At 37.6% G+C, this 23,294-nt stretch overlaps 1 protein-coding gene across 1 annotated transcript in view; it reads left to right on the top strand.

Annotated features, from left to right (window-relative positions):
* The first annotated feature begins 399 nt into the window (after positions 1-399).
* SLCO6A1 (solute carrier organic anion transporter family member 6A1) overlaps positions 400-23,294 on the top strand; it is an 85,887-nt gene continuing 62,992 nt past the window's right edge. The window contains exons 1-3 of the mRNA XM_088796902.1: positions 400-535; positions 12,350-12,471; positions 21,418-21,988. Coding sequence (XP_088653028.1) covers positions 400-535; positions 12,350-12,471; positions 21,418-21,988 — 829 coding nt within the window. The remainder of the gene's footprint in view (positions 536-12,349; positions 12,472-21,417; positions 21,989-23,294) is intronic.

The raw sequence follows: 23,294 nt of genomic DNA, 5'->3' as shown, positions 1-23,294 counted from the left end.
GGCTCCATCCTTCATTATTGTTTGCTATCAAGAGTTCTTAATTTAGTTGAAACTTGGCCTCCCAAAATTCTTCAGTGAGTCCATATCTTAATCTGAGACCTTCTAGAAAGCAGAGCCTAAGAAAAAGGATTTGTGAGCAGTGGTTGTTTGGGAGGCAGACCTGACAGCAGCAGTGAGGGGAGGGTCAAACATAGAGGCAGGAGAAGCCAAGACAACGGTAAGTTACTAAGATGGTCCCTGCTGTAGGTAACAGGGCTCCATCCTTCTGAGGAGGGTGTGGAATACCTCAGAACTGTCTACCTGAGGGTGCACAGGAGGAAGCATTTGCCTTTAGCTCTCATCTGCCATTGACTGAAAGTTACCCCATGTTATTGCTCCCCAACTGCCTTTGTGTGCATGATGAATGGGATCCTACAGGCCTCAGGGCACAGATTTGGAAAGGCCGTGGGCAGTCACTTAAGGCAAGACAGTGTTAGTACAAAGAGGGACAAAGCAAGCCCTCAAATGATTGTCAGAAGCAAGGCTGGAATCAGAGGTGAGGGCCAAGGAAAGTGAGGTTGGGCATCCTGGGTTAGGCAAACTGAAACATTTTTATGACAGACCAAAATGGACTTGAATCTGGACTCCGTCATTTGCTCTGTGAGTCATTTTGGACCAGTTAATTGTCATGTGTATGTCTTAGTTATAAAATGGACATAGTATGTGTTTCATATCAAGGATCTGATAATTAATATTATTATAGGAAAAGTATTTGGTGCAAATTGCCTTGAAGATACTATTGGGTTGCAACCCTGGCCAGCAGCTTCCTGGGTGTAATCTGAAACTGGCCCCTATACTCAGGGGTAGGGAGAAACCAAAGAAAAAGGCAGATTCTGCTAGATTAGTAGATGGCAGATTTAATAAGCAAAGGAACGGGAACTTACTTGAGTGCATAAGACAAGTAGATTATTGCATCCACCTGCCAAATCTTATAAATGTATATAGAGACCTTACCAGGGGTTAGTCACGTAGACAGGAGGCCTTAACAGGGTTTAGTCACGTACCCAGTCCAGACAGTCTCATCCCCACATTTCCATCTCAAGGCTGTGTCCTGGGGCAGCTACTAGTGCAGAGAAGTCAAGGCAGGACATATTCCAAGCACAAGGAAGGAAGTTGGGAGCCTCCAGTTGCCCGGGTCCACTTTGTGGGTCAAACCAGCCATCATGTCTTCTTGATGACCTTCCCCAGAAGATACAAAGTCATATAGAAGAGGTGGTTTGCAATCACATAAATTTAAAAAGACTGATCAAAATTATTTCTGTTGAACCAAAATCAATCTTTGCATTAAACAGGACAAGCATTATACTGATTTCATAAGTAAGGACCTTGAGACACAGACAGATTCCATGATTTAACGATAATCTCTTACTTGGTAAGGGAAAATGCTAGTTCTCGGCCTCTTCTAAATGTTTAATCTCATCCTTAATATTTAGCAAATATTAAAACTGCTAAATTGGCCTGCAATTTGCAAGTTACAGTTTACTTACAAATACAATTTGTGGACCGATGTTTAATTGCAGTGGACTAATATCTGTTTACTAAACTTGATCAACTGAACTTAGCTTATTCTCTATCATTGACTGTACTGTTGAAAATTGGGCACGGCCTCATCCAGTCATTGCTCGTGTCAGAGCTGACTATGGAAGGGCCAGTGAAACGACCTCCACTGACTTCTAACTCTTACTTAAATTAGTGATTCCTGTAGTCTTCCTTAAATAAAGTTCTTGGGAAACAATTTAGTTGTCAGATGATTTAGATTAAGTATGCACATTTGGATGTTAATTTTTTAAATACCTAAGTAACTGAAAGATTATACAAGATAGCTATAATTCAAAGAGACAGACAGAGTTATATAAACTTCATTAATGCAAAATCCCCCATGTAACAGAAATGTTGTTAGTGACCACAATCATTTAACACAGATTATTCTTTTCATTTGTTTATTTAGTAAAAAGTATACTGCAGTTCTATACAGCTTTAAAGTAACATCATTATTCTCTTTTAAACATTTGTGTAATGTTTATTATATGTCCCGCACTGCTCTAAGACTCTTACATATACTAACCAACTTAATCCTCTTCATAGCCTTATGCGATAGGAACAATTATTATACCCATTTTATAGAAAAAGAAACTGAGGCACAAAGAAATTAAGTGACTTGCCCAGGGTGACATAGCTAGGAAGTGGCAAAACCCTTGTTGCAAACCCTTGGGATAGGGCTCTCTAAAGTCTATGCTCTTAATCTCCTTGACTATTTCTCACATGGTTTCTGCAAAGAAAAATTAGAATTCCTAATAAATTTACTAAGCACAGATAATTCTAATTAGGGATAGGGATTAATGTTCGTCGCATTCTCCCAAATCCCTTGAAAGTAAACATAGATAGCAGAACTTTCTATTAAAATGTTTAACAAGATATCTGAAATGGACTATGACAGACAAAATGTGAAGAGATTCCTGTGTTTGTTTTATTTTGTCTATTCAGTTGTCTTGATTTCAGAAGAAAATAAAATGTATTAGGAAAATAATTGATAATCCTAATGGTTAGTGCTGGTTTAGGACTTGACTCTTTCTATCCAGGACTTCTTTTTCTTTTTCTTTCTCCATCTCTTGGTTCTGCTTTCTTCCATACTGCTAGACTTTCTATACGTGGCATTAATGTTGACCCAGAAAACACCGGTTACATAATCTTTAGCGCTCCCACTCTCAGAAGGACAGATTCTTTCATTCAGAGTTCATATTAATTTCCAGAAACGAACTGATTGGCTCTGCTTGGATCAAGGGTCAGTTTCTGGAGTAATCATTAATTCCAGAGACATATGGTGCTTAATTGGCCAACCTGGGTTGGGATTGACACATTGGTAGAATCACATCAAATACATGAAGAGCAATTCCCAAAAGAAGAAGAGGATTCAGTTACCATATGAGGAAAAGCAATCTGTGTCACATGGTACTCATGGTTGCTTGAAATTCCAAAATCCCTTCAAGACCCTTCATGACAATGGCAATCATAATAGACATTCATGGACCAAATTTTCTTATTTTCCCAGAGAGTAAGATAGTGTAGATGGATTATAGAGAACCTGTTTTTATTTATCATTATTAAAGGACAAAATAACAACACAGTTTTTATTATTTATAATGGGTCCTAAATTGCTTTTGGTGATCAATAAAAGTAAACTAATTTAAAATTAAAATATTAGAATATAAACTATTTGCAGCATATGTAATACTGTATATAAAACATGTCTAATGATATGTGATCTCATTCCTTTTCCTGGATCACTTTCACTGTTTCTTTATACTCACTTTTATTGCAGCCATGGAATATTGGCAATTCCCTGGATGTGTTCTCCTTTTATCCTGTGGTATGCTTTTACACGAGTATGTGCTGCTCTCTCTTCCTGCAATGTTACTTCTTGTCTGCCACATATGCTCTTGGTGCCAAGGAAATCTACCCAGTCCACCGCCCTGACAGCCTTGCACTGACCTTACTCTTACTCCTATTCCCGCCCCCTCTGCTCCAGCAATAGCTTTTTTTTTTTTTTGATACATTTTTTTTTCATTAGTTTCAGGTGCATAAAACAATCTACAGTTAGATATTTATCATTTATATCCCTCACACAGGTCATCCCCCTCCCCCCATCCACTATCCCTCTAACATCGCATACAGCCATTACATTTCCACTGTCTCTATTCCTAATACTGTACTCCGCTTCTTGTAAAAAAAAAATAAAATATATATATATATATATATATATATATATATATATATATATATATATATATATATAAACTGTAGTTGACCTTCATTATTGTTCGGCTTCAGCTTCAGGTGTACAGTGCAGTGATCAGGCATCTACATCGTCCCTGAGACAAGTGTCCATCAGATACCCTACAGAATCTTTACAACATTATTGATTACATTCCCAAAATTGACTTCCGTAACCCTGTGGCAATCTTGTGGTTACTGATTGTGCTTTCAGCAATAGCTTTTTAGACTAGGAAGACGCATGTCCTACTTAATACAGCAACCTCGTAGTACTGTTATCCTTACATTACATTTGAGGAAATCAAGGCCCTAAAATATTGCATAGAGCTGTTGAATGATGGAGATAAGATACAAGTTCAGGTAGATTAATGTCTAAATCCATGGTTTTATGAAGCCTGTCAACTAAGTTCATGAATGTGTTACAACAATATTGCTAACCATTTTTGATATCAGAGGGATTATTCATTATGAATTTGTACCCACTGGACAAACAGTTCACTAAGTTTACTATTTGGAACTGATGAAAAGGGAGTGTGAAAAAGTTAAATGACCTGAACTTTTCGCAAATAATTCATGGCTCTTGCATCACGATAATGCACCAGCTCACACTGCACTGTCTGTGAGGGAGTTTTTAGCCAGTAAACAAATAACTGTATTGGAACACCCTCCCTACTCACCTGATCTGGCCCCCAATGACTTCTTTCTTTACCTGAAGATAAATGAAATATTGAAAGGAAGACATTTTGATGACATTCAGGACATCAACGGAAATACAATTACAGCTCTGATGGCCATTCCAGAAAAAGAGTTCTAAAATTTCTTTGAAGGGTGGACTAGGTGCTGGCATCAGTGCATAGCTTCCCATGGGGAGTACTTCGAAGGTGACCGTAGTGATATTCAGCAATGAGGTTTGTAGCATTTTTTCTAGGATGAGTTCGCAAACTTAATTGTCCGACCTCATAATTACTCTAATATATTACCTCTCATTCAAGGATTCTTATTAAATGAGTGGATTAATGATTACTGAGAACCAGCTGTAATACTATGCCATGACTGACTGTGAAACCAAAATGGATATTAGTTCACTTAAAAAGAAGACAGAGAAGTCAACCCTTTCACAGTTCATGAATGTAATGTTGATTGGTCCAAACCTTTAGAATAATGTGAGCATATTTTTGTAGAGCAAGATACATGTTTTTGGGAGAAAATTTTGGTCTACTAGAACCATAGCATTTGATTTAAACACACACACACACACACACACACACACACACACACACACACACAAAACCACCTTTTTAGTATGTCCTGTTAATTCATTATATACATTTAATATTTAATTGTTTCCTTGAGGCAAGATTCAAATGTATGGTAACCTATATGCATTTTTATTTTCTTTCACAAAGTGTCACTTAATGTTTGTCCTTTGACATTTCAGGAGTAATGCTTTCTGACAGTGCTGCTGATATCAGTGTCTGCTTTGGATGGAAATTCAGCTTTTTTGTAATGAGGTGTGACACAATGCTACTGAAACCTGGCACTGTGTGGTTACTTTTGCCTGATTAACACTGACTTTCAAAACAAACACTTGAAATGGGTTGGGTAATAATAAATTTTAAGGAATGGAAATAAAGAAGAGATGATGGGTTAATGGAAAAACAAAATGAAAACAAAAACCCTTAAAACTAATCATATAGTCTCTGTAGAAGCAGAATTTCTGTCCAAAAGTTAATAAGCTTTAGACCCCAAATAGCAGAAGAGTAACTGTATTTCATATCCAGGAAAACCTTTTCCTATGCTCATTTAGCAACTATCTTATGAAATTCCAAATTTAATCTCCTCATTGAAAGGATCATCATTCTTCCTAATTTGTTGGCTTCTCCCTAGATAATGCTAGATGTTCCTATTTTTATCTGAACTCTGCCAATTACCTGATGAATCTTTCACTGTCATTTAAATGTATTATTCACTACCAAGAACTTCATTGCCTTTCCTTTATTCTTTAAATAAATTGCTCTCTATTTTTGACTCTTCATATTATATATTTTGAGATAAATTGAAAATCAGTAGTCAGAGAAGAATAATTTTATTTTATGTTAAAATTAGGTCTTTCTTCATCATTTTCTTAATATCACATCTTTAGAATCACGCCTCTAAATCCTTAACTTGTTAAAACTCCTCAACATTTAAGGTCTCTTCAATCTGCTCACTTCACATAGATATGCAGAAATGAGAGAGACACATGAAGAACTGTTTCCCAACACTCAGGGCTCTTTTCCCATTCAGTTCTCCAATGAATCCCTCATTATTTTGGCAAATTCACCCCACTGCAAAGATATACTAGTATTGGCTGCCTGCAATATGCTCATGCACATGTTCCTACTTCTGTGCACTCACACTCCTTTCCCAATAGCATCACGGGGTTTGCCCGGGAACCTTAGCAATAGGTGATAATCCCAAGGATTCTGTTAAGGGTTAAATTTTACCCCTCTCACCTAAATTCATACATTGAAGTCCTAATGCCTAATACCTCACAATATGACCTTATTTGGAAATAGAGTTGTTGCAGATATAATTAATTTAGATTAGGTCATACTGCAGCAGGTTGGACCCCTTAGATAAGGTGACTGGAGCCCTTATATATATAGGAAATTTGGACAAAGACAAGCACAACAAATGAAGGCAGAGATCAGGGAGAGGCTTCTACAAGCCAAGGAATGCCCATGATTTTCAGCTAACCACCAGAAGTTAGGGGAGAGCCATAGGATAGATTCTCTCTCACAGCCCTCAGAAGGAACCAATTCTGCTGACATCTTGATCTTGCATTTCTAGTCTCCAGAACTGTGAGACAATACATTTCTGTTGCTTTAACCCCTCAGTTTGTGCTACTTTTGACAGCAGCCCTAGAAAACTAACTTAGAATCACACATACTTTTGGAAGACCTGATCCTAATGTTCAGTGACACTTGACGGGAATCTTAAAACCATTCTCCCACCTGAGCTCATATCAACCCCCACAATTCAGGTGTTATCATTGGGTGAATGCTCAAATTCAGCAGAGTCTGTACCTAGAACTCAACAGCAAGAAAGATTATCACTAAATTCGTCTGGCATTTTTAATGCTAGGATTTTAGTGCTGAAGCAACTCTTCACACCTCAACTATTAGTATTATTGATATGCCTCTCCTAAACTCCTCACCGAATTTCCTTTATTGTCAACATTTGTAAAACTTAGTCTTCCACAATTCTGCCTCTCACCTTCTTCTCCTGGCTTTGGTCTCCTGGACCGTTCCTAAGCCCTGCCTTGTTGTACCATCATCCGTCTCAAGAGTGAGAGATATAGCCTGGGTTCTAGCGATCTGCACATGAATAAGAATGCATATTGTAGAAAACTGACCACGTGAGAGAGTAAATTACCTTTTTTTCCATTCACAGAAGAATACTGAACCCAACGCATGGGTTCACGTATGATGTTCCCTGGGTGTCCAAGTTAAATAACTTGAATGAGGAGTTCCTGCCTGTAGAATAATAATAGCACCTTACACACACTGAGTTCCAACTTTCTGTGTTGTGTGCTACACGAGGTACTTTGCCTGTGGATTTCTAGTTGGTCCTAATAGTGACCACCGTTCTCATCATTTACTGAGCATCCACAGTGTACTTGCATTGTAGTAGGTTCTAATACACTTAATTTTAGTTCATGCCCACTACAAAGTCAGGCATTCTTCTGCACGTTTTACAGATAAGGAAACTGTGTGGTTCAGAGATGTTAAGTACTTACAGTGGCAGAGTAGGAATTGGGACTGACAGGAAAATGCTCTGACAGTCTAGGACAAAATTACAAACATAAAAAGACCGACAAAAGAAAAAAAAAGAAGAAATTCAATAAACAATAGAAGTTTCTATTTACATTTCTGTAGTCAAAGAGCTTTAGTGCCCTACTGAGCACACTAGTGACCAATAGTATCTCAATTCTGAAAGTAACAGAATAATGAGATAGATTCGCTCTATATACAACCTACTACACTTGGAACGACATTGGTTACCCAATTCAGTTTCAGAATGTTTTATCCCCTCCCTCCCTACCACCAACCCCCTTATCTCTCCAAACATAGACATGGCCTAAAATGCCATGACAAGAACAGGTGAAGTGTATGAGGCCATTATGTGGCTCATACCGTTACTGTACGTTTTGTCCCATTATTTCAGACAAGTAGGTCTTTACTGGAACTCTGAGAATTGATTTCTATCCCCAAAATTGCGTACCCTGTTGAATTAATATTGAAATGTAATAGACTGGCTAACTCTACTGTCCTTGAGACTGTGGAAAATGGAGTTCCCTGGAGCTCGTAAGGTTAATAGTACTAGTAGTAGCATGATTTCCCCAGAGAGGCTGTTTCACTGTGGAAGACACTAGATTTATGGCACAGTTCCAAATAAAATTCTGGATTCTTTCTACCAACAGTCTCTTCCAAATTCATGAATCAAACGAAAGACAGATTCAGAAATTAATGGAAACATGAGTCTGAAGATCACAATTCCAAATGCCAGCTTGTCTTTTATTATGCAGGAAAAGAAAATATTCTAAATGGGAACTTAGTTTGATTTACTCCTCTAAACGTGGAAATCTAAAGATTATTAACACTTTAAATGGATCCTTTCTGAAGTAGTTCATAAAAAATTTGTTGGGAGATTTTCAAGAAAAATCAATAAATTAGAGCTAATACAAATGTAAGAAAAACGGTCATTATTTGAGGGAAAAAAAGGGGTAAAGAGCTAATCCATTCCTTTTCTTGAGAGCAAAAGAGGAAAAAACACCTTCCTGGATTTGCAATAAAATCAATTCAGAGATTCATATTTCCCAAAGACAATAATTGCACCTTTTCTTTATTTCTGCTCTTGAGACAATAGGACAAATAAGATTTTAGAACAAGAACTGGAAAAGAAAGATTCTGATTTGTCTTCATGCTTCCTTTCCTGACAGTTTCTTCCTGGTGCCAGTAGAGAAGAGCAGCAAAAGAAAGATTTTTAGCAAGTAGAAAACTGTAGGACCTAAAAATTTTTATGAAAGTATAGCACTTGACAAACAGAGAAAACTAAATAAAATGGTATCATTTTCCTTCTAGTTATAAGTTTCTATGAGTTAAATAAATATTAAATACATAGTATTATACATTTAGAACAAATAATTTTTGAGATCATCAGTAATTTCCTTTATTCTTACCTAACATTCCTTTTTCCATCCTAATTTCTTTTCTGACATCCATCTTCAAAGCAAAATGTGGTATGCATGCATGTATTCGCATTTACAGCATATGTAAGAGGTTACAGGATGGTGCCTAAGAATATGGGCTTTAGAGACAACTTTGATGTGAATCCTGGCTGTACCTGCTGGTAAGTCTGTCAGCTTGAACAAATGATGTTACATCCCTTTGTGCACATGTTCTCATGTGTAAAAAGCTAGGTTAATAATAACAGCTACTTCATGGTGTTGTTCGACGAATAAAATGAGTTAATGTGGTGGCCTAACCCCGGTACATGAACTACATGAACACTTTGAAGAGTAAGGACAGTTTTAAGGGAATCACTTTTCAGATCCTGAACTCCCCGTGTACTCTGCCTGAGGACTTGTGGCTGGAAGAGGGCCATATCAGAGGTGCCATGCCTGTTTCTTTCCTTTGTTTTCACTACTGTTCTTTTCTACATTCTAAAACAGGGCATACCTTTTACTCATCCAGAATCTTACTGTGCTGCTTTCACTTAATATATAAATCCTCCAGTGCCAAATAAAGTGACTATATGAAGTAATAGTGTCATGTTGAGATAGTGAGTGACACTAATGAGTAAAATTGTGTTTTTTTGCAAGTATGCAAGTCTGGTGATTTCCAGTTCTTTGCTTTCAAAAATTGAAGGAGGAGGACCTAATTGAGTTTTCAGCTGATAGGTCATTAGGAATAATTAGGGGTGATAAGAAGAGAGGTTTCTTCCACTCCTATCTACCGTTGGGTGTGAATAAGTTTCTTAGCTTGTCATGTGTCCCTGGTCACAATTAAAAAATATTTTAAATATATAGATGCTATAATATTTTTTAATTGTGACTAGGGACACATGAGAAACTAATGATATATGATATAAATGTATATCTATATCTATAATATCTATCTCTATCTCTCTCTATATATATAGAAATATAGAAATATATAGAGAGAGAGATAGATTTTTCCCTCCTATAATATCTATCTCTATCTCTCTCTATATACAGAAATATAGAATATACAGAAATATATGTAGAATGTGTATATATATGTATATATTATATATATATACACATATATATATAATATATATATATATAGAGAGAGAGAGAGGGAGAGGGAGAGAAAGATGGAGATTTATATTATAGATAGAGATATATTATATACCTATAGATAATATGTATCTATAGATATAGATATACATATCTATATAGAGAGATAGAGATAGATATGCATATAGATAATTGAGGATGATAATTATTGAATTGCTTTATGACCTAGCTTCAGCAGGCAGAAGTCATCTCTGGCTGTAGTCACAAGCCACCCATATTCAAGGGGAAGACACTTAGATCAGATCTCTTGATGGAAAGCCGTCCATGTCACATTGTGCTAGAGATTGTTGGGTGGAATGTATTATTGTAACCATCATTGGAAAATATAAAATAACTCATATTTTGAAGGGTAAAATCCTACAATTTTAAAGTTGCAAGCAGTTTTTTGTTTTTATAAATGCGGAAGCTTGAATTTGCCTTTGAGGTCAGCTATCTCTCTTTCTTTCTTTCTTTCTTTCTTTCTTTCTTTTTTTCTTTCTTTCTTTCTTTCTTTCTTTCTTTCTTTCTTTCTTTCTTTCTTTCTTTCTTTCTTTCTTTCTTTCTTTCTTTCTTTCTTTCTTTCTTTCTTTCTTTCTTTCTTTCTTTCTTTCTTTCTTTCTTTCTTTCTTTCTTTCTTTCTTTCTTTTCTTTCTTTCTTTTTAGGAAAGAAATTCAAACAGTTAAATAAGGCCTTGCCTATGGCAAACCAATATCACATTCTAAAATGAAGGGATGTAAGACAGTGAGGAGTAAAATTACTCTGCATTATAACTAAAAGGTGTTTTTCTATTTGGAAATAAAGCCACATCTCTGAAGTTTGTTTCCGTTGAGAATGAAAAACTCTCCTGTTTCTCCCTTTTTGGAGTCCTGGCTCTGAATTCTGGGCAGGATGATTATGCTGACGGACACGCATATGTGCAGGAGTTAAACCTGCAGAAGACTAGGAACTAAGGGTAGATACGTGGGGAAGCATTTGCTTTCGGATGGTTTGGCCAGGGGATTCTGGGACTAGTTATATGTAATGTCCGTCTTTGAGTTTTTCTTTGTTGTCTTTTGATATGCCAAGGACTTCAGTAAAGTATTGGTTTATGTTACATTACATTGTTTGTTTTTTTGTTGTTTGTTTATTTTGTTTTGTTTTCCTTTCTGCAGTTAAGGAATAAGCTTGTGTTAGGATGAACAACTTGTTCTGATTTGTCCAGGAGTTTCTGGTTTTACTAGTTAAAGTCCCATGTTTCAGAAAACCTCTCAGACCCAGGCCAACTGCGATGGTGGGTCCCTCTAGCTGGAGTCTGTCCTTGAGGTTACTTGTTGGGAGGGAAGGGTAACAGCCTGACGAAAGCTGGTTTCAGGTCAGTTAGTGGCAGCCGCCAGAAGAGGTCTGTCGTGTCTTCTTTACTTGAATCAGGCAGCACTTCAGGTGTTAATAAAATGCCAAGAAAACGTATCTAAATCTTAGAAATAAGCAGAAGAGATTAGTAGGTGTCCTTTCAGTGTCATGCTAGGCATTGTCTAGCTGGTCCACAGAGGTATTATCTGATTCTCTAGGAGTGAATACTTTTGTTTGACTTGCTATTTTAATAATGATTGGGATATTTTATACCTTAAATGTTGCTATTTATTAACTTGTAGAAGCTGATTCACATGATTGTTTTCTGATAGCAATATAAATGAATTTTATTTGATTTTATTTGAGCGATAAATTGATTTCTATCCTGTAAAAAAAGACAAACCCCAGAAAATGCAATTTTATTGCCCTGAAGGATCTTGGTTTTGTATTTAAATTTGCATTCTATTCTACTATCCTTTCTTCAAGCCACTACAAATACTTGGATTTTTTTTTTCCTAATTCTTTTTCAACCAGCCTCATCATCGTACTGGTTCCCTCATTAATGAGGTACATAAATATTTGACATTGCTAACTTTTTTGGGGTGAGCGATATTTTTAATTTTGAAGATCATGTTTTGCCATTAGAAATTTGTGGAATGTGCTAATATACCTCAGAAAAACCCTAGAAATTCATGGAGGGAGTGAACCTGGTAAAAGCCTGGGTTTTTGTCCTCACTCCCAGGGTTGGGGAAACAATGAATGTGAAGAGATTGGGGGTTCCTAGAGTGAAATAGTCTTTCTGTCCCTCCTTCATCTTCACTGCCAATCCCCCCAGCCCTTTAATCCTTCTCCCCTGTCTTCAGAGTTTTACTCAAAAGAGTCCGCCTGTCTTCGTGCACCCAAGCCAAAAAAGACAGGATCAGGAGTCTGCAGCAAAGAAAGCAAAGGTTTATTTAAGGAGTTGATGACAAGTCCAGAGACACACGTTAGCTATTGCTCTCAAAAACCTGTCTCCCCCATGGCCTCTAGTGGCCAGGTTATACAAGGGAAAATTCCTTAATGATGGTGACTATGGAGTTGGGAGGTGGGCTCTACTGAGTGGTCAGGGCTAAGGCAGGGAGCAATTAGTCATGGCTCCAGGTCCTGATGTCAGTCACAGCATTGTTCTGTCTCACTCCCAGGGGAGGTGGTCCTGGGGCCCTTCTGCTTTCATGAACCTGCAGCTGAACATAACTGAGGCCATAGTGTGATCTTTGTTTGACTAAAACTTTATTCTAGTTTGAGGTTTAGTCATCATATCCTAGTCATGGTTCATAGACCTGAAGCTTTATTCTTAAATGACTTTGACTCTGACCAGAACCTAACGTCTTAAGGACTTAATGACTAAAACGAATGGACATACAGTATATGTACAGGCAGGAGAATCTGGGGAAAGAATGCAAGGGAGTCATAGGCCTCTCAGGCTAACAAAGCTGGCCTGGATTAAGCAGAATGCATACTAAAGAAATAAAGTTCATGTGCTTTTACATGAGTCCCTTCTCTTAGCCAATGGAGTCTATCAATGCGGTGGCGTCACTCAAACCCAAACATTTACAACTCAAACCTTTCTCTTACCAAGATGCACCTCTTCTTCAAGCTTGATTATACCACATTCTGATCCCAGAAGAGTCTCTGTTGCTTTCCTCAGTCTCACCAAAGATGCTTTCCTAGGAAGGAGTTGGAGATGGACTCAGAACAAGAATCAAACTATACACAAACGTATGTGTATATGTGTGTATGGAACATGTTGTCAGGGTCCTGACCAGAAACCAGAAACCAGACACCACTTGTGGGAACAGAACCCCAGAAAGTAGTTTCCAGGCTCTCGGCCTCACATAGAAAGGTGGTGGCTCAGGTAGTAAATGACCATCAACTGTGATTGGATGGCCATCAGCTGTGGCTAGTTGGCCGTCAGCTGTAACCAGTGAGCCATTGGCCACTAATATAACTGCTGTGGCTACGCTAGCAGAGAAATGGGGGCTAGCAAGGAGACGGTGGCTGAGCCTGCAAGCAGAGGAGTGAGGGTTGAGAATTGTGTGACTCCTGTTTCCTGTGTCTCTAACCCAGCCACCAGCGAGAGTATAGTGGTATGACTCCCCTACCTATGTCTCCGTGGGTGTTCCTTTTTGGCCTCACCATGTCCTGCGTTCTTATGTGAGGAGCGGGAGCAGAGACCCCGCCTGACTCCCCGCACAACCCCACTCTACAAATTGTTTTTTAAAAGAGAAGTTAGTACCAGGAATTGGTTAAGTAGGTGATGGAAAGATTAAGAAACCAGAGGAGAGTGAGGCACCTTGGAGATTAGCAACAGCAGGAAGCTGCTCCAGCCCTTGGGCTGGAGGGAGAGGAGAAGGCAGTGTTTCTGCAGCTCACGGACTGGTATTAAATGGCAGATACTGGAGTCACGGGGAAGATGCAGCTGTTGGCAGAGAACCTCCCAAGGCAGCAAGAAGAGAGAAATACCCTGGTTTCTTCTTTCTTCTCATCTTCCCACAGACCAAACCTGTTAGGGTATAGTTGATGACAAAGCCTGGAAACAGTCAGCAGGGCTCACCCTTTTGAGACCAGAAGGGAACAGCAGAAAGGGGAAGAAGGAGAGTGAGAGGAAAGATGACAACACTGGTGCATTATTTAGTGGAACACATCCATGTTCAATACGTGTTCATTTGTTTCTTCCAGTTTTCAGTTTCACTGATCTTTAGGTTCTTTATCTTACTACTAGGAGGTATAAAGAAAAGAACTTTTATAATATGCTCCAGGACCTTGACACAGGTCAGAAACTTTCTAAGAATATAAAGGGCTATTCTGCCTTGAATTTCTTGAAATGACCTGTTTAAATTGTCACTCTCTCAACTCCTGCATGTACTTCAATACTTTTCCCCAGTATCTCTCTCGTGCTTTGCCTCCCAAAGATCTTTTTTTTTCTATTTATAACTCATCTCTAAACCCTAAAGAAACAGAGACTTTTACCACTGATTCCACTTCCTCTAATTCTACTGCTGTCCTGTTTTACACGTACACATGCAAAATACTGGGTTTTGTTGGCAATACGAATTACATCCCCTTTTTGCCTGTTAGTTCTGAATACATTTAAAAAGTAGATACAGAAGTGAAGTAAGGAGCAAATATCAGCTGTACTGCTGGAAAAGCTAGATTGAAGAGCACAACTGGGACTCCTTTCCCTACTTTCACCAATTTGATAAATCAATCCTTCTTCTTGGGGGGTATTCAAATAATGACGTGGAGGGAGTGACCAGAATTAGTCCCCAGTGTTCCTTTCGGGGGAGTATAGGAGAAGGCCTCTCTGTAGAAATGAGAGAAGAAGGGTAATAGATGTTCTCATCAGTCAAATTACTTCCTACCTAAAATGTCAGTCAATCTGCTAAAACCGAATGGTGGGCCAGGTTAGCCCCATTGGTCATCAATTTGTATGTAATAAATCCCTGTCTTAAAAATGTGCAAATCAGGTATTCTTGATTAAAACTTTTTAAATCCTGATTAAAAGAGTTTAAAATTTTTCTTTAAAAATTTTTTGGCTTTAAAACTCAGTTTTACAAATATGATGCACTGTTATAAATGTTAACACCGTATAAAAAAAATACACTGTTGCACACAATATAATCAGTAACTCCAATTCAACACTCATAGAGTACACTCAGAGTATTGGAAGTATGATGAGGAACATTAAATCATTTCTGTTGTTGACGATATTTTCCTGAAAGAAAAGGTAAGTAACAAATGTCACAGCATGTGAACTCTATTTTATATGTCTAAATTCATTTCTTTTAGATTTAATATAAAGGTGAAAGTATTTGCCCACTAGATGGCGGCAAATTAAATCTTTTAAACAGTATCTCAGATAAAGTAGATGGGAAAGGATGTTCCAGTTAAATTGTCAGAGTAACAAGTGTAGACAGAAACCATGATTTGCAAAATGCACTGGCAAATCAGATAAACTATATCAACCAAATTGTGATCACAGACTATCTATATTGGTCCCCTAAAGTCAAACTCTTTTAACACCAATTTATTTGGACCACTGTGTTCTAAGATAATACCACAGACAAACTGATCCAACAGTAACTGCCCACAGTCTTATGAGTTCTGAAAATGCAATCACTGACAGAGACTGCGTAACTTACAGATTCTGACCAATGTTTGCCAAAACCACCCCATGACTAACCCTAGCACCCCAAATCCTTTCAGTAACCTTTCCTAACTCCCTCCTTTGGTATTCATTCTCTCTTGCTGCAGTTAGACTTGTAGAGTTGTTCCTAGTGGACGTGGAGGTGCTCTTAAAGCTGGATGTGCTTTAATACATCAATGAGATATGCTATATTCAAACTTATTAAGGAATTATTTTCAAATTTTCTTATAATATTGAAATAGATTTATTTCAGGTAATATAAGTCAAGTCAAATGTTATCAACAGTACAAAAGCAAACCATCAACTATACATACTGACAAAGACACTCTCCTTGACCAAACTTTAGACAAGTCTTTCTGAACCCTCTTTTCAACTAGTTGAAACCAGTCTTAGCAAAAAATCCTGCTAAGTCATCATCATCCCCCCACCCTGGGTATCTGATCAAGTTCTTCATCCCCAACTTTGATGTGTAAGTCGTTGGCCTGTCCTTAGCAAGCATCTTGTTAGCAAGAATCTGCCTACTTTTGATGTCTCCTCCTGGTTATTTTCCATCTATTGACACCCTTAATCTGCTCTTTGGCCATAAATACCCATTTGTCTTTGTTGTGTTTGGAGTTAAGGACAATTTCTCACCCCTATTGCAATAGTCTTAAATAAAGTTTTTCTTATCATTTTAACAATTGTGAGAATAGTTTCTCTTTAATAATAGATGTTTTTTTATTTTTTACTTGTTTTTAAAACTTTAACATGTAACCTAACAATCATTCTGAATGGCTTTAAATGTGAAGTTAATTTTAAAGTGCCTTATTTCTAACAGGAATACATTCTTACAGGTCTTCTTCTTCACCATCTGTCTTTTCAATCAGCTGTATATTACTTCATTTGTTGATGACCTAAATGATCTTCTAGTGTCTTCAATTCTAGTACATTCAGTCATCTTGCACACTGACTTCTTAAGCTTCACTGGTTAACTAGTAAAATTTACTTCATGTTTATTTCAACAACAGTCTTTAGTTGAAAGACTTCAGTTCTCTCAGATACTTCTGGGTGACCCTTATTTCTGCCAAGATGTCAATTATTGAGTCACTGCTGGATATCTACATATTTATCTTTTATTCCAGCTCCTTCCCTTTTAGCATTGTTTGTCGTCTATAAAGCTACTTCAGAAAGGTTTAAAACTTGTTTCAGCTTTTAGCTTTCTTTTGTGTGTCTTAAACCTTACCTCTATTGTACCTCACAGCAAACATAGATTTAGGCAGTTATGCTCTTGCAAACGTTATTAATTATTTGATTCTATCAGTTCGTTAAGGATAATCTCAAGTTTTGCCTTCTCTCCATAGCCTTCTATGAGAACATCTGCTAATATTTTCCCCCTCAGTTGAGTCAACATCTACCCATTGGTTGAGGGTCTAACTTGTAGAGGGCTACGCATAATAGGTACTTTTTAATATATAAGTTTATGATTCTAATAATTTAATAATTATCATTGAATATTTACTATATGCCAGGAACAGTGCTAGACACTTTTAGTATATTACTTCTAATCCGCACAATAATCTTTCAAGTAGTTTATTATCATCCTCATTTTACAAATGAAGAACTAAGGGTCAGAATGTGCAGAAGACTCACCCCAAATCGCATAATAACTAAGCAGAAGAGTTGGCTACAAAGTCCATGTTTCATTCACTATACATCATGCTTCCTTCATGCACTTTCTCTTTGTTTCTCTCTGGGTTTTAAAATTATTTAGCATTTCATTTATCCAGTGGTTAGACTTATAATCTTAAGAAACTAAAGAGACTCATGGAAAGCCAAAAAAATCAAGTAAAATAAAACATCTGTAATCATTGACAAAAGTAGTACTTACAGCACTCACATTTTAAATATTTTTCATAGTAGATTGCAGTAATTTTCAGCACAAAACCTGGGATCTTGTTTTTTGTGTGGAATATGTAATAAGTTTGACTACACGATTATGGGAGATGGTATATTCGAAACTGTAGCAAAAATAACTACTCTCAGGAAGCAAGAATCATTTTTCAGGGTAGTTAAACAAACAAGGGCCATTTACTAAAGGCTCACAGTTCTATATTCCTTAATAGTTGAGGTCATTCCCATGTTAAACTACATTAAGTTGTACTATCATGTTGTTTATTTGTTTTATTGACTCATTTGTTAAAGAGAGTTACATGAATTACCCTCACTAGTTTACTTTAATGAGTAGTTCATCCTATATACATATTTAGATGTTTTAGCTTAAATTGATATTATGTGGAGACTACTTAACAGCACCTCATAAACATTTATTGTTTAACTCAAGCTGGTCTCTTGAAATAGCATAAGCTCTTTGAATCTTTAAAAGTGTAAATATTAAAATCATTTTGCATGTTTTCTAGAAGTTAACAAGTGGCTATTACATAACTTTTCAATATAGGCATTGAAATATAGCTACCAACTAAAGTAATCCCTGGTAAATTTAGCAATCTAAGAGTTAGGTTTTTTTCAAATTTAGCATTTCCCAAATTAGCATGTGTTTTATAACTCTAATCTATAATTTCTATGAAAGGCTGCTTTAAACCATAGATCTGTCTTTCAAGAAAATACATATGAAAATGCTTGGTTTAGTATTGTCAGAGAAAAAAATTGGAAACAAGCCAATACCATCAATATGGAAGTGGTTAAATAAATTGTGGTTAATTCATGTGATGGAATTCAACATAGACATTTTTTCTTCATATAAAGATGGCAAACATGGATTGCTAAATGTGATGTTAAGTAAGGTTAAATGTGCAAGGCAGAAAAAGATCCACTATTTCTTCTTAAATATTTAGACTACAATTCTTGTAGCTAGATGGTGGTGCCCTCTATTGTGTAATAAAAACTCCGTGGTTAGACATTTCTGCAATCTCTTTAATGCTAAGATTTAAAAAGAGACAACTTAGTCATTGATCTTGACTTTAAAAAACAAACATATTATAAAAATGGAAAAAAAAAGTTTATAGTAAAACATAAAAGATATTGAACACCAAGGCATCAGTTAAGTAATTAGTAACTAAAAGACTTGTTATTAATTCTGTGATTTAACAAATTCTAATCCCAAAATAACTTACATGCTTAACTTTCTTAGAATTGAAAAGGAACCTCTGTAATTAATTGCATTCTCCTTTATGGGAACCACCAGCTACATGTGGCTATTGAGCACTTGAAATGTGGACAGTCCAAATTCAGATGCATTGTGAGTGTAAAATGCACTTTAAATACTGAAGATTAAATAGGAATAAAAGAATGTAAAATAGCTCATTAAAAAATAATGATTTTAGAACATCGATTACATGTTGAAATTATAATATTTTGGACATATTAGGTTAAATAAAATACAGTATTAAATTAATTTTACCTGTTTCGTTTTATTTTTATGGTGGGTACTAGAAAATTTTAAATTATTTATTTGCTGACTTTTTATTGCTACTGGACAATACTGCTGAATAACTTGTTTCTTAGAGACTTAGAAACTTCAAACGTCTTATTTCTGGCTCAAACTAAAAGATTTGTGAAGAACCACTTATTACTTCTTTTTTTACTCCCTTTTGGACTTTGAAAAAATGATGTAATCAGAACAACAACCATAAAAAAGACAAATTTACATGGGCAAAACTTCCCCTGGGGGATCTGCATCTTTCCCTGGGGTTGCTGTTATGTTAGTAAACAACACTACAGGTGTGGCTGTCCTGACCTTCGAGCTCATGCTCTCTCTTACTGTGCAAAGGGCATTAGTAGTTTATGACTGTCACCTGCTACTTCCTGGAGTGATTTCTAGACTTTCATTTTTAAGGGGATAATTTTTTCCTCCATGTATATTTTAAACATCATTGGGTATTTAAAATATGATTATATGGCCATTAGTTGTCCCCTTGCATAAATAATTACTCAAATAATCATGGAAGGAAGACACAGGTCCATAAGGAACAAATCAGAATCAGAGGAAGGGAGACAATCTCTCCATTTTCTTTATAAGGTACTAGTATTACCTAAGTAAGTCATGCAGTTCAGAATCTAGAAATACGCAGATGTTAAAGGGTAAAATGTTATAGCTTGGAAGTCTAATATTTCTAGCTAAAATTAGTTCTTATAAAATCTGCTGTTCATAGAACGTTCTTTGTTCTCTGCATAGTTTTCCCAGGGTAAACCAAATCAAGGACATTTCTCTGGTTTTATCCTCACCTCAGTAACATGCTCAAATATGCTAAAACTTTCCCTATTACTAATAGTTTCCATGGGTGGGTAACTATAGGGAGTGGGCAGACCAGGAAAAGAGCAACTGCCCTGAAGAACAAAGAGGCTTAGCATTTTATCAGCATGTTCAAGATTTAGGGGTGGTGTTACAGGTATTCCCAAGGCAGGTTTTCACCACTACTCCTTCCCATCAGGAGGTGGGCTTCCCTTGTCCATATTTGGCCCTTGTCAGAACTGTCATGGCTGCATGGTGTGGTGATTTTTCCCTGCCCACAATAGTATTATAATCCATTACAATTTGAGGGGCAAGATGGCCTCATGAGTCACCAAAATCTATTTCTAGCTGGTCTGGTAGCTGCACCTTTTCTTAAGAATGATCTCATCTCCTCTTTGTCTCCTTTCATATCCTCCTTCCTTTCCTCCCCCCTCTCTCACCGCAGCCCTATTCTTACTGCATATGGTAACATTCCTACTTCTGTAGGGTAATACACCAGGGGTGCCAGAAAAATGTATACACACGACTTGTGTTCATCTTATGTTATCAGTATATATTGAGTATTACAATTTTATTACAGTTTTCTCCTTTCTTAAAATGTGTATACATCTTTTTGGCACCCTCTGTATTTGACAAACTAGGTCTCTTAATACAGGTGAAATTACATTTCCACTCTGCTAAGTATAGAATTCTGTTGAGGCAAATTCAGGCCTCATGTCAGTGGTGGGGTCTGTGGGACCCCCTTCCCTAGCAATTCTCAGTGATTCCCCCCCCCCCCCCCCCCCCCCCCCCGATCTAGAGCTGGGTTGTTTTTGATAACACAATGTCTAATTCATGGGAGGAAAGATAGTTTCAATTTTCCTGGAATGTCACCCTCCTGACATATGCGTACATAGCCTGAATAATTTATATTTTGCCTAAGAAAAGAAAACCAATAAAAAGTTACATTTTTATATAAACAACACATACACTTAATATCCTGCTACTATTCTACATTCTTTCTTTTCAGTTAAGATTTTTGTACCTGGGTAAGTAAATCACACTCTAGGTCCCATTTCCCCTATTTAGGGAGGAAAATAATAATCCTTTCTGTTCTTGGCTAGAGAGAGAGTTTCTAGGACAATGATTTCTATGTGTAAAACACTGCACTTAGGCGCATTCATCGGGACATTGTTTTATGATCATTGCTGGTTTCTCCAAATGTTGTAGAAGTGTGTTTTTCACGTCTTCTGATTTCTCTTTCTCCTTCAACAATTTTCTGGTTGTTTCTAGTGAGATTATTCAGTTAAAAAAGCAAACAAACAAACAAACAAAAACCACCACTACTATAAAGTAATTTTGGGGAAGTTGGGGGACGGTTCCACTGTGCCATCGTTGCATATTTCTCTTTCTTTACTTGCTAATGAGAAAAGTATTAAATTTGACGCCATTAGACTCACTCTGGTGCTTCCTGTATTAACAGTTATCAGAATCTACTAGTACTAGCTGTTTTATTTTCCTCCCCATCCCCCACGTAGAAGCAAAGAGGAAACAGCCTTGGAAGTTCTCTCAGAGCAACTGTCAACCTCCTAGCGGGGACATTTGCCTCCTGCCAAGAAGAGACACGCTCGCTCTGGAAGCGTGGGCTGCAGGCACCAGTTCCCCGATATCTACGCCCGGGCGGCTGGTGGGTTGGCGCAGGCTGCGTTGCGCCTGGGAGCCACAGGCCAAGCAACCCGCAGCAGCCTGAATCACGCTCCAGCCTCTGCAGGTGCCCTTGGGCCATGCAGGGAACCCTAGCAAAAGTAGAGCCCCGGGCCGCAAGGGCCCAGCATACTGTGGCCTATGTGCCTGGGGAGAAAAGGAAGTCCAGGAAAAAACCCTGGTACTTAAGGATGGTTCCAGCTAGCCTGATCAGGTTCCGCAATGCCCACAAAAAGAAAAGAGGCAAGGCTGGGGTCGTAATCCCCATAATCCAGAAGCCCCAAGAGGGGTATGAAAATTTGGAGGGGCCTTGTGGTTTGGGCTCTATAGTCATTCCCAGCTTTCAGCGTTTTAATAACATCCACTGCTTCCTGATTTTCTACTGCACCCTGGTATTCTCTCAAGGTGAGCCTGAAGGGGTGGGGTGGTGGTGGTGTAGTTCTGATGAGGGCAGCAGGGGACCCTCCCAGTGGTTGCCCAGGTGGGGGAGGCCAGAGAGAGACCAGGCGGCACAATTTGAGGCAGCTGTACTCTCTAACATTCTCAGGTTAAACGGGCTGCCATCTTGGGTTTGGGCTCCTGTGATTGCTTTAATTTATCAAGCACCTGATTGACAGTTACCCTTCACAGTGTGAGTGATAGGAGCCTGGCCTCCAGATAGCCACCTGGAGGGAGTGGTGTTGAGTCATTGATGTTGTTTGGTCACCAACCCTGAGAAATTCAGGGTTAAATCACTTGGGGATTAAATAAAGTTGGAAACAGTGTCTGTGACCACCAGGTTACTTCTGCTTCTGCCCAGTTTTAAGCCTTACTGGTCAAGCCATTTCCTGCTTGGATCTTGTTTCTTAATGTGTGAATTGAAGAGGTAGAGTGGGACCTCAGACAATGTATATCAGACAATCCAAACACACAGTTTGAAGAAGAATGTGAATTTGATGCCTTTAGAGGGGTCATGCATTCTCTACTTTGCCAAGGCCCCTCAACCACTGCCATTACAGCCAGCTTCTTTACTAGCCTGTTTAACTGATGGCATTGGAGTTGCCAAGCATGGTCTCTTTTTGCTCTAAAATACTATGTCTAAAGTGCAGTAAAAAAAAAGCTAAATGTGATAAGAGGAACATATAAGAGGAGCAAATACATAGTCATCAGTTTATTTTTCTGGAGATCATCAAAGAAGTTTCTCGGAGGAAGAGGCATTTGAATTATGCCTTGATAAATAGGTACAGTTCTGACAGCTGGGGATGTAGTTAAGGGATGTTTATTGAATAAGGAGATGAAAAAATGAATAGTGTTTTGATAAACACTCATACAGAAAAGCCTTGTTTCAGAATGGTGAGTGACAAGTTTGGCTGGATGATGGTTCACCTAAGCACCAATAAAGGTAATTATATTTATCTTATTTATTGTCTCCCCCAAGACCTAAAATAGTGATTCAGGCAGAAAGAACACTCAATAAAAAGGTACTGAATGCATAAATGAATAACAAAGACGGAAAAGACAAATTGTGGCCGCATTATGAATGTCTTTAAATACCAGACTGAGAATTTTGAAAGGATACTAAAAAGTGTTTACATCCCACCAATGTCCTGGGTGATGAGTAAGGTGCTCTACAGGCATTATCTCATTTGATATCGTCTCCTCATTCAGTGGGTAATGAGGAGATAGAGAAGGGTTTTCAACAAGTGCTTGGCAGTGAAAGGTTTTAGCTCCA

Source organism: Rhinolophus sinicus, chromosome 3 (assembly GCF_057876585.1).
Source record: "Rhinolophus sinicus isolate RSI-liver-muscle chromosome 3, RSI-T2T, whole genome shotgun sequence".
Lineage (NCBI taxonomy): Eukaryota > Metazoa > Chordata > Mammalia > Chiroptera > Rhinolophidae > Rhinolophus > Rhinolophus sinicus.
Note: the sequence above shows the minus strand (reverse complement) of the source record. Positions and strands in the feature narration are given on the sequence as shown.